We start from the raw sequence: 12,446 nt of genomic DNA, 5'->3' as shown, positions 1-12,446 counted from the left end.
TAAATATTATATATTATTATATTTTGTATATATATATATATTATATATATGTATATATGTATATATTATTTATATATAACTTATGAATCAAAATTCATATTTGATAAAAAATATAAATTTATTGGAAAATAAGATCGCTCTTTGAGTAATAAAATCTTTCATTCGAAAACGATATGCCATAACATATTTGGATAACAATATAATATAATAAATAAGATATGATATAACAACATTAAAACATTTCCTTTTATATAAATGAAAATATTAACCTTTTCATCCAGCCTTCCTTGAAGAAAACTCTATGTTAACAGAGAGACAAATATTTCCAATCGTGCTGTTGACCCATAAATAACTAACACTACACAAATAACTTCACTACACTAAACGATATTAGAGCGTGCATCAGTAATGCCAAATCAGATGCATGGCTCACTCTCCGTATGATGCACACACAAGCGCGAGTCGTGTATTTGTGGCGCCGCGCACGTGCCAAGCTCACATGTAAACGGCTCGCGCTTGTGTGTGTGTCATACGGGTCGTGAGCCGGTTCGGTATCACCGGCGTGCATGTATATTACTCTACGCATGAAACAGACAAGGATAGTACTATTGTCCTTCCTTGTCACAGAAAAAGATTAGAGCTCTGAATATCACGACACCAGTCAATCTGCTGGTGCACTAATCTACTGTTCTTTTTTATCCATTTATCCTCGATTTTCATATGATAATATGCACGAAAGTGTTTTAAAACGAAATTATTTTTACTAGACCTCAAAATCATTTCTAAAAGTTTACATATATTTTTCATGCATTTCCAAGCGGAAATCTATCTTATTTTGTACGTGCAAATTGCAAAACTTTTATATTAAACAAATATATGTATGACTTGACGCTAGCAGTCGATAATTTAAAACTGTAATTTTTTTTTCTCGTTTTTAACTGAAAATTGAACACAACCCGGTTCGTTATTATATGTACTTTAATCATGGAGAAGCATTTTTCATTCTGTGCAACTAATTTAATAATTTCGTTTAAAAACTAAACCATCGTTTTGATCGGTAAGGTAGTACGGTACGGTATCCCCTTAAAATTAAAAATAAAAAAAAACTTGAAATAATACAAATATATGTTTATAAAAATGGGTTAATACGAGGGTTAATACACATAAGGAAATTAAATAAAAGATTTATTGATAATATAAGTCCATATACATATATTCACGCGAGGTCGTTTTGGGGTGATATGCCGCCGAGCAGTACACGATCTTTACCGTTAATTCTAATTTTTTTACTGAAAACTGAAAATGACCTGAAATAATAAATTTATCGATGTATTTTATTTATTTTATCATTTATTTTTTATCTAATTTCCTTACGTGTTTACATTTGGCGTATTAGCTCGCCTTGTCATGAACTTATATTTGTAGAAAATTAAATTACGTTATTTGTAACTGTATGACAGTAGACACACTAATATTTTATACATTATTAAATGAAATTTTTGCAGATGGGATCGTTCCGAAGATTGGTATACATATCATTATTCCGGACAAAGAAAACTTACCAAAGGGGAAGTGATTGTTACTATTGATTTATTAGATGAAGAATTTTCATATATGACCGAGCATGTCATTAATGGAAAAAATTTATTACCGGCCACAGGATATCTTTTACTTATGTGGCAGATGATTAGCTGGTTGAAAAAGACAGGTTATCTCGATATTTCAATTTTATTTGAAGATGTCAATTTTCTACGTTCTACGATTTTGTCAAAACAAAATCCAGTCAATTTAATTCTTATCCTTCAAAAAGGTAACTTGTACTATTAAAATAATTTTACGAATTAGATATATAAATAAATGAAAAAATTTTATATAAAATACTAACTACCATTAGTAACGATCACAAATATATAATTTTGTTGTTTTGCATTTAAACATTCCTCTGACAAACACAATATAAAATTGCAAAAATCTACGCTCAAAAAAATACGATTTAGAAATACCATAGCTAACTTAATCTTTTGTAATTTAATGATACTATTGGTTATTGAAAATATTAATCTAAGTTTCTAACAAAAAGTCATATCAGATCTGCTGTACGCTTGATCATTAATACCACGATCATTTTTCTTAAAACTTAAATTTATTTTTGTAATTTACTGTGAATTGTATATAAACATGTTTATATTATTTTCATGATTAAGGCTAATATTCTTTAGAAAATATCATTATTAACCATATCATACAATCTCCTCTTCTAAACCATACAATTACAAGAAACTAATATCTTGCGACATTCTTACAGGTAGTAACAAATTCGAAATAATCGAAGGAGATAATGCTATCGTTACTGGAAAAGTACGAGTTCCAGTTAATATTGAAGACGAGAAAATATGTATTACATTTATTGATCGAAATGACAATGACAAAGAAGAGATGACTATGAAAGATATCTATAAAGAATTGAAACTTCGCGGTTATTAATATTCCGGCGAATTTTGTGGATTAAAAAGCGCGTCAATCACAGGAAAGAATGGTCATATCGCCTGGACTGACAACGTGTCTGTAAAGTTGGCACGTCATTCTATTAATTTTTAAAAAATAATGAGAGTTCTAGTAGCATTTTTCATAGTTCTATAGTTCCTGATAAAAATTAAGAAAAGTTCCGCATTTTTAATATCAAAAATATCAAAAATATCAAAAATAAAAAATGACGTGCTAACTTCACGTTCCAGCACGGCGCATTCTTCTCTAAAGTACAAGAAAACATCGAAATTCAAGATGTTTATTAAGAGTTCTCGTTAGTTCTGTATCAATTCTATAATTATATATCCTTTCAAGGCAAAATTCCAACAAATTATCAAAAAAATTAAAAATTAAGAATGACGCGCTAACTTCGCGAATTTAGCACGACATTCTCTCCTCTAAAGTATTAAAACGAATTAAAAATTCTTATTTTTTACAAGAGTTCCCGATAGTTCTAATTGAGAGTCGCATATATATATAATTTTAAATCGATATTCCACCAATTAACTTTTAAACAATTTTTGTTTTAATTACGTATTACGACACTTAGTAAAAATATGTTGTGCTGCTGATTTTCTGACGATAGTTCTCGACAGTTCTGCAAGAGTTCTATGCATTAAAATTAGTTTTAAACAGAGTTCCAGTCATTATTTATTTTTAAAACAATTTTTAACATTTACGTCCAGCACGCCACTTAGTAAAATGTGTCGTGCTAATTGTTAAAAATTGTTTTAAAAATAAATAATGATCAAAACTCTGTTTAAAACTAATTTTAATGCATAGAACTCTTGCAGAACTGTCGAGAACTATCGTCAGAACTGCCGAAAATCATCAGCACGACACATTTTCACTAAGTGACGTGCTGGACGTAATTGTTAAAAATTGTTTTAAAAATAAATAATGACTGGAACTCTGTTTAAAACTGATTTTAATGCATAGAACTCTTGCAGAACTGTCGAGAACAGTCGTCAAAACTGCCGAAAATCATCAGCATGACACATTTTCACTAAGTGGTGTGCTGGATGTAAATGTTAAAAATTATTTTAAAAATAAATAATGACTGAAACTCTGTTTAAAACTAATTTTAATGCATAGAACTCTTGCAGAACTGTCGAGAACTATCGTCAGAAAATCAGCAGCACAACATATTTTTACTAAGTGTCGTAATACGCAATTAAAACAAAAATTGTTTAAAAGTTAATTGGTGGAATATCGATTTAAAATTATATACATATGCGACTCTCAATTAGAAATATCGGAAACTCTTGTAAAAAATAAGAATTTTTAATTCGTTTTAGAGGAGAGACTGTCGCGCTAAATTCGCGAAGTTAGCGCGTCATTCTTTATTTTTGATTTTTTTGGTAATTTGTTGGAATTTTGCCTTGAAAGGATATATAATTATAGAATTGGTACAGAATTAACGAGAACTCTTAATAAACATCTTGAATTTCGATGTTTTCTTGTACTTTAGAGGAGAATGTGCCGTGCTGGAACGTGAAGTTAGCACGTCATTTTTTATTTTCGATATTTTTGATATTAAAAATGCGGAATTTTTTTAAATTTTCATCAGGAACTATAGAACTATGAAAAGTGCTACTAGAACTCCCATTATTTTTTAAAAATTAATAGAATGACGTGCCAACTCCACAGACACATGTGGATGACTGAGATGTATCTGATATATCCAAATATGTGTTTGATACATCTGTATAAAGCTTTAAAAGAAAAAAGTAAACATATATATGCATTTATAGTATGTGTATATTCTTCTTTTTATAATCGTACTACAAATTAAATGAAATAAATTTTAAGAAGAAAACTTAAAAAATAAAAAAAGGAAGAGCAAAAACGAGAAAAAAACAATAATAGAAAAGCAAAAGAAAAATAAAAGTAGAAAAGAAAAGAGATATGAACATAAATTTAATTTAATTGACTGAAATGTATAAAATAGAATTTATTACCTCATCAATAATAGATAAACTTGGAGAAGCTCTAACAGTGGTCAGCAATGACGAGGGCAAAGATGTTAATAATGGTGACTTAGGAAATGATTCTAAAAATACTGAATTAATATCCTGTAAAATTAATAAATTTACATTAAATTGTCTTATGTAATTATATAATTTGTTATATACTTATATAATTTGTAATAAATAGATTTGTACAATAATGTTGCATATATATTGGCATAGATCGGCTGATAATATATAAAATGATAATAAATAATTATATTATAAATTGCGGATTATACACTTAAATATTATACACAAAAAATATATCTTTAATTTTAAAACATAAATTTATTAATGCATTCAATCATAATATGAACACAATGTAATCGTTTTTATGCAATAGTAATATTTAAGAAAAGAAACTCTATAAAATATTTACAAAATTATTAATTAAAAATATTATATTCAATAAAATATAAAGTTGTTTTAACTAAATCTAAATAGAGAATTATCTTTGAATAGACCAAAAAATAGAAATAAAAAGCATGCTTACAAGTTTATTAGACAAAGAAGAAGATAAAAGAAGTGTACTTTTGTATAAACTTTAATTGATCCCCTATAGTAAAAGATGAAGTGGGAAATAGCAGAGGAATTTGACTTGGAGTTAAATTAAAAAATGTATTAATATCCACACCGTTGCCTACAGAAGAAGGAAAAAAGATTAAGTTAAAATAAATAAGATTTATATATAAATAAAGCTATAAAACCAATATAATATTCATAAAATTAATAAGCATTTTAATCATAGACTTTTACATTATGTATATATATATATATATATATATATATATATATATTACTTACTTGAGAAATAACATTCGAAATAGGACATCTTCATATCCTTCAGTATTTCTTGCAGCGTTGTGTACTTTGTATTCATTATTAAGTTCAACACGAAACACACATATGTTAACACGAATACATACGAACAGAAATACTCCCGATTTTCAATATAATTTAATATATATCGATAGTTTTGACCGTATTGTTCGACCGAAAGCACACATTAACATGTAAAAACAAGACAAAGACGTTACATCGACAAAGGCGGTAGGCGGTAACATATATTGATATCGTTTGGCAGCGCCAACTATTGTGGCGCCAACATCAAGCAAGTTATTCTAAATGCAAGAATACATAAATTTAGATTTGTATAAGTTATTCTTGTCTCAAAATAGTAAGGCAATCTTATTTAAATCTAGAGAGAAGAATAGGAATAATTGATTTAATTTTAAAATTGTTTTATTTTTATACTGTATGAGATTGTAACGATGACTAAACATATCAAGAATATTTTTTGTCTCGTAATCAGAAATCCTTTCGGAGAGTGAACTTTTGTCTGAAACATTTTTTTCTATCTTGCTTTATTTTTTAGATATTTAGGTGTCTCAATATAAATATCCCACCCTGTATATATATATATATATATATATATATATATATATATATATATACATATATGTGTATAACATGAAGTACACTATTCATGTAAAATTAATGTAAGGTGTCGTAATATCTTAATAATAATAATAATGTACATCAATGATATATTTTATTAATTCCTATTACATTTAAATTGTGTTTTTAACAGAAACAAATGTAAAGATTATAGTATACATCCTCAACCAAAGACTAATGTATTTGTTATTTCCTTCTTCTGTTATATAGCATTTATTTTTATTATATTTCTCGTTTTATTTATTTATTTTCTTTTTTTGACTATATTAATCGGATTCAGTTCTGGAACTTTGGACAACATGGAATGTGTTCCATCACCTCTGTTTAATACAGTGTTCTTTATCAAATCTGCGGATGGATATCTAAGATCATAGGCTAGTCCTAATTTTGCAAAAATGTTAATAAAGAATGTGGTGTAATTCATTCTATTGTTTCCTGTTTCCGCCGATCTATAATCCCATGGGAATACATGATGATAGTTGTGATATCCTTCTCCCAGTGTCATGTAATTGACAAAGTTATTGTCCGCCGGTTTTATATTTCTAAAAAACGAAAAACATGATATCGAACAATATCAATATAAGAGATAAAAGAGAGCTTAAACATTAAACCTCGTTATTTAATTATGTTATAAAAGTTACCAAGATCACTATATAAGTAAAAAAACTAATTTTTTTAAGAAAATTTTAACGATACAATACTTTATTATATAAAATAACTACTTTGTTATTATTAACAAACAATTACGTTGAAGGTTTATAGTTTTTTGTTCGTCACAGATAGACAGTTTGTAATTTTTAGTATTGCTATTATGTGTGCGATTTACATACTTATCGTATGATCTAGTACCCCACGCATGAGCGATGCTATTGATGGTCCACACAGAGTTTAGAGTGATCATGTACCGTATAAATACTTGCGATATTATAGCTCTACTCCATATTTCGTTCCAAAGATACACAGGTAATGCTGTAGGTAGAATGAAGCCAAAGAAGAGTTGAAGTAGTAAAGAATATCTATAAAAATGTTAAACTCTAAATATTTGAAGATTGTTCAAGCTATCAACTATATGTGCATTTCACTAAAAATCTATTGAGATTTGTCTTATAAATATAAACATTTCAAATTCATATTATATATTATATTTATATATAATTTATATATTAAAGAAGTAAATTAAGACTTATAAGAAATGAATTAAAATTGTTGCATTACATATTATAAGAATATAATACATTCAATATTTATTTATGTTATGATATGCAAAAAGAAATATAAAATTATTCTATATGACTATTTATGACAAAAATAATCAAAATATTCTTTACTTTTCGTCAAAAGCTACAACGGGATCCGACATAACATCGAACAAATCGAGCTGCTTGCTTTTTTTAATAAATTCCGGATGTTCTTTCATCATCAGCCAACCGATATGCGTAAAAAAGAATCCACGTTGAGTATTGTGAGGATCAGCATCAGTATCACAATATTTGTGATGCATACGATGATTTTTGACCCACTTACATATCGCATTCTATACAACAAAGACACTTCTATGAAGTAAAAGTAAAATATGTTCTCGAAAAAATATAATACATAAAACTATTATTATAGCTTCTCTAATCTTAATTTAAATTTTTTTTTATTCGGAACGGACAGTTTTTGCTTTTTAATTTTAACAAATATCTTGATAAGATATTAAACTTTTCAATAAAATTTTGTTTATACAGGATATATTTATTTGTTTGCATTATAAATTTAATTCGTAAAATACTATTTACTTTCACACTTTTGTAAAATACAAAAAAGTACTTTAATATTAAAAGTACTATAATATTTGTAAATATAGACGTTTTTACATTTCCATAGTAATTGTCAAATCAATTTTAATAAAATAAAATTAATTTTTAACACTTTGTATTCATCACATATATAATATATATATAAAGTTGTCTCAACAAAATGTACTGACAATCAGATAAAATGACTGAAGGTACCTGTGCACTTGCGTTGAAGCATATTAAAAGTAAAATTCTTAATGGTAATTTAGCTTTGTAACTCTTGTGACTCCAAAATCGGTGTACGCCACCAGATGCGCCGAAATTAGATATGAGATACATGCCGATTACTTAAAAATATAAGAAATTATATTTATTATATGTAATGTGATTTTTAAGATAGTATTTGTTTCTAAAACCGTATAAAATAATTTATTTCTAAAATATAAAAACATATTTGCAAACAAAATAATATGTGTAGGGACTACTAGTAAGATTAACATTTAAAAAAAAATTTTTATCTTTTATAACATTAATCACATTCTCCAAATATGTTTACAAATATGTTAATCGTTTCTAGTATGAAAAGGATATAGTAAGTATGGGAGAAGTTCAATTTAAAGCTCTAAAGTATACAAAATATATTAAGTTATTCATTATTTAATAGTTCCGCAATTGCTGTGTAAATAAATCGCTGAATGCATTTTTTTAAAAACCATCTGTTCTGTATAAATTTTCATAAGTATCAAATAATAGAAAAAATTAATAATAATGAAAGAGAGTATCATCAATTGCGTTAGCATAATTAGCTGAACGTTTCATCTCATAAAAGTTTCGCCAATTTCGCCTACTGTGACTTTCTTCCGAATATATTATGCTGAAGAGATCATAGCGTATCAAGATTTAAATGGAACATATTTTCAAAATCTCTTTCGTAGATTTATATAGGAAGATGAAACTTCTTTCTATAGGAATATTAAATATATCAAACTTTCGACATACTTACTCCATAATGTAGTCATCGGATTTTCCAAATAGTTAAAGGTAAATATACTATAAATGCCAATAACGTGCAATAAAGCGATTTGCAGAACAGCATACCATATTATGTCAGTTTTAAAATTAAAGCAACCTAATTTCATCTTTTCAAGTTTTTTATCAGTGATATCAATGTCAGTATTGATATTTTCTGTGAGGTTTTCCACATTGTCGGTCAAAACTTTTTTTGTGCATCCCATCGTAATACAATATTGAGAAATTGAGATATCGGTATCTATTTTCTGAAAGGTAAACAAATAATTTTTTCTGAATACATTAAGAAATATGATTATCACTTTTGCATACAAAATGTCGTGCTATCAGAAGCAATGTGGTAGCTAAATATTTTTTTTGAAAAAGTAATACAAATAGGCTTTAGGAGCGGATATATATGCATATATTTATCTTATATAAGTAAGTACAATTCTCAAAAATTTATAAAACTATAAAATATAACAAAATATAATAAAAATCAAGAATTCTTAATTAAAATTAAATATTTCAGTCCTCGAAGAGGAGGACCTCTTCAGTAAGCCGATAAATGTGTCAGAAATCAAATGATTAAAGCGATCAATTATGATAACGATAAAAAAACATTCTGTCTAAAATGTGTTTCTATTGAAATATTAAGTAAAGCCCCGTCACTCACCATAAAACTTTCCTAAAAAGAGAAAAATGATAGACAAATAAAAGTTGTACACCCACTTGCCTGATCACTAAAACTTCTTTATTAAACGTTTATTTTTTATTAAATATTTATTTTTTCTATCACCACTTATATGAAAAATATTTTTTCAATATTTTAGTATTTCGTTAGAATAAAAACAGCTCCTGCCAACAGTTCTACTGTATAAAAGTTGTTGTAACAATGTGCAAAAATTCATTTGACATTTTCTGAAACTTAATGACATGTAAAAATACAAATTATCCATATGCAATTTGCTGCTTTATTTTCATACATTTACATATACGTCATATTCAAATGACTCAACAGCATAATGAAACAAAGCTTCAGCAAAATTTGTATTTCTTCTTGACATAAATTTCGACGTGTAAGAATTATTACAGCTACATGTAATGTGAGAAAATGAGTATATATTTTTTCTTGTAATATATTTCTCAATACAACAGGACTGATTATAATAGAAAATTTCTAAATTCTGCTGCTTTCCACTGCTTAACGTCTCTTATTGATCTGGGTCTTCTAACAAAATCAACCGGTGTAGTATTTCTAAGTAAAATCAGTAAATGTGATATTTTATTAATAGCTCTTGCATTTAAACGTACAGAAGTTGGACTATTTATCCAAAGTAGTATCATTTTGTCATAACTCCTAAACAGATCAAATGCATATAATCTAACGGAGTGTTAGTTATAGGTAACAAATTGAGAACATTATGTAAAATAGAAACACTAATTTGAAAATCTTTATAGGCATTAATCGCAAATAACTCATCTGTTCTTAAAGTATTGTTTTCTTTATGGAAAGCAGATTCTATTTACATATTTGCCCTTGATTAAACAATTATTAAACCCGATATGACGTTTTATAGATAATGTAAAAGATTTGACAGGTGCATCGCATTATTAAAGCAAATAATGAGACTTTAATAATGTCTTCGTTATAAATATAACCATTAATAATTAAATCGATTAAGTCGTTAACTAAAGGTGCAAAAAAAAAAGAAAAAAATCATTAGCATTATTAGGTTTCTGATATCCAAAGTATGCACCAACAAGATATATGTCACATTTACAGTATATCTTGTTATTTGAATATAAAATTGGCCATAAGGATGCTTGTGATGATTTAGCTAGTGGCAGATTATTATTATTATTTATTATTAAGTTATCGAGAATTTATCTAAGAAAGTAAATAAATTATTGTACAAATAAATATATAAAGAAAGAGAAAACGAGCGAGAGAGAGAAATAGAGAGAAAGAGAAAAAGAAGGAGAGAAATCCATATAAATATAAATAAAATAATATTTATAATTAAGAAAATAGCATACCAAAAAGAATCGACGAGACAATCATTGAGACGATCGCTTGCAAACAGAGCCGCATACATGTCATTAATATGAAGTTATTGAAAAATTAAAAATTTTAAAAGTTAATACAAAAGAAACAAAATTTATATAAAAATTAATACAAATAGAAAATTAAAAAAAAACATTAAAAATTTATAAAAAATTAAAAATTAATAATAGTAAAAAATCAGTTTAACTTAGCAGCGCTAAGTTTTAAATTAATTTTTTACTAGTATTAATTTTTAATTTTTTGTAAATTTTTAATGTTCTTTTTTAATTTTCTATTTATATTAATTTTTATATAAATTTTGTTTCTTTTGTATTAACTTTTAAAATTTTTAATTTTTCAATAACTTCATATTAATAATATGTATACGGCTCTGTTTGCGATTGTCTCAATGATTGTCTCGATTCTTTTCGGTATGTTATTTTCTTAATTATAAATATTATTTTATTTATATGGATTTCTCTCCTTCTCTCTCTCTCGCTCGTTTTCTCCTTCTTTATATATTTATTTGTACAATTTATTGTACAAATGTAATTTATTTACTTTCTTAAAAAAATAAATAAATTCTCGGTAACTTAATAATAAATATTAATGGCCTGCCACTAGCTAAATCATCACAAGCATCCTTATGGCCAATTTTATATTCAAATAACAAGATATACTGTAAATGTGACATATATCTTGTTGGTGCATACTTTGGATATCAGAAACCTAATAATGCTAATGATTTTTTTCTTTTTTTTTTGCACCTTTAGTTAACGACTTAATCGATTTAATTATTAATGGTTATATTTATAACGAAGACATTATTAAAGTCTCATTATTTGCTTTAATAATGCGATGCACCTGTCAAATCTTTTACATTATCTATAAAACGTCATATCGGGTTTAATAATTGTTTAATCAAGGGCAAATATGTAAATAGAATCTGCTTTCCATAAAGAAAACAATACTTTAAGAACAGATGAGTTATTTGCGATTAATGCCTATAAAGATTTTCAAATTAGTGTTTCTATTTTACATAATGTTCTCAATTTGTTACCTATAACTAACACTCCGTTAGATTATATGCATTTGATCTGTTTAGGAGTTATGACAAAATGATACTACTTTGGATAAATAGTCCAACTTCTGTACGTTTAAATGCAAGAGCTATTAATAAAATATCACATTTACTGATTTTACTTAGAAATACTACACCGGTTGATTTTGTTAGAAGACCCAGATCAATAAGAGACGTTAAGCAGTGGAAAGCAGCAGAATTTAGAAATTTTCTATTATAATCAGTCCTGTTGTATTGAGAAATATATTACAAGAAAAAATATATACTCATTTTCTCACATTACATGTAGCTGTAACAATTCTTACACGTCGAAATTTATGTCAAGAAGAAATACAAATTTTGCTGAAGCTTTGCTTCATTATTTTGATGAGTCATTTTAAACATTATACGGTAAACAGTACATATCGCATAATGTGCATAATCTTTTACGTATATGTTCTGATGTAAGACTGTATAGTCCACTCGATAATTTTAGTTCAGTTTCGAAAATTTTATGACACATATAAAAAGACAGTTACGGAAAAATGAAAAGC

General features: G+C 26.6%; 1 protein-coding gene and 1 long non-coding RNA gene across 4 annotated transcripts in view; one reads left to right on the top strand and one right to left on the bottom strand.

The window, feature by feature from the left end:
- The window catches only part of LOC140674548 (uncharacterized), a 9,998-nt gene extending 7,262 nt beyond the window's left edge, over positions 1–2,736 (top strand). For both annotated transcript variants that reach the window (XR_012048246.1, XR_012048247.1), the window contains exons 2-3: positions 1,506–1,810; positions 2,306–2,736. This is a non-coding gene — a long non-coding RNA (uncharacterized lncRNA). The remainder of the gene's footprint in view (positions 1–1,505; positions 1,811–2,305) is intronic.
- A 3,430-nt stretch (positions 2,737–6,166) lies between these two features.
- LOC140674488 (acyl-CoA Delta-9 desaturase-like) lies at positions 6,167–9,678 on the bottom strand. Of its 2 annotated transcripts, none has more exons than XM_072908053.1 (6): positions 9,522–9,678; positions 8,781–9,054; positions 7,994–8,124; positions 7,325–7,530; positions 6,827–7,012; positions 6,167–6,538 (listed from the first exon to the last, which is right to left on the bottom strand). In XM_072908053.1, exons 2-6 carry the CDS (start codon positions 9,010–9,012, stop codon positions 6,241–6,243), a joined length of 1,053 nt encoding a protein of 350 aa, XP_072764154.1. In that variant the 5' UTR covers positions 9,013–9,054; positions 9,522–9,678; the 3' UTR covers positions 6,167–6,240. The 2 variants fall into 2 exon arrangements, with proteins under 2 accessions (XP_072764154.1, XP_072764153.1); XM_072908052.1 differs by having other exon boundaries at positions 9,462–9,673.
- Positions 9,679–12,446: the final 2,768 nt, after the last annotated feature.

Source organism: Anoplolepis gracilipes, chromosome 16 (genome assembly GCF_047496725.1).
Source record: "Anoplolepis gracilipes chromosome 16, ASM4749672v1, whole genome shotgun sequence".
Lineage (NCBI taxonomy): Eukaryota > Metazoa > Arthropoda > Insecta > Hymenoptera > Formicidae > Anoplolepis > Anoplolepis gracilipes.
Note: the sequence above shows the minus strand (reverse complement) of the source record. Positions and strands in the feature narration are given on the sequence as shown.

What these genes read in the sequence shown, in the direction of transcription:
- LOC140674488 (XM_072908052.1), bottom strand. An exon ending in TCCGATGACTACATTATGGA is followed by an intron (nt 8,125 to 8,780) that starts GTAAGTATGTCG and finishes TATATTTTTAAG; the next exon opens with TAATCGGCATGTATCTCATA. An exon ending in GGTACTAGATCATACGATAA is followed by an intron (nt 6,539 to 6,826) that starts GTATGTAAATCG and finishes TTCGTTTTTTAG; the next exon opens with AAATATAAAACCGGCGGACA.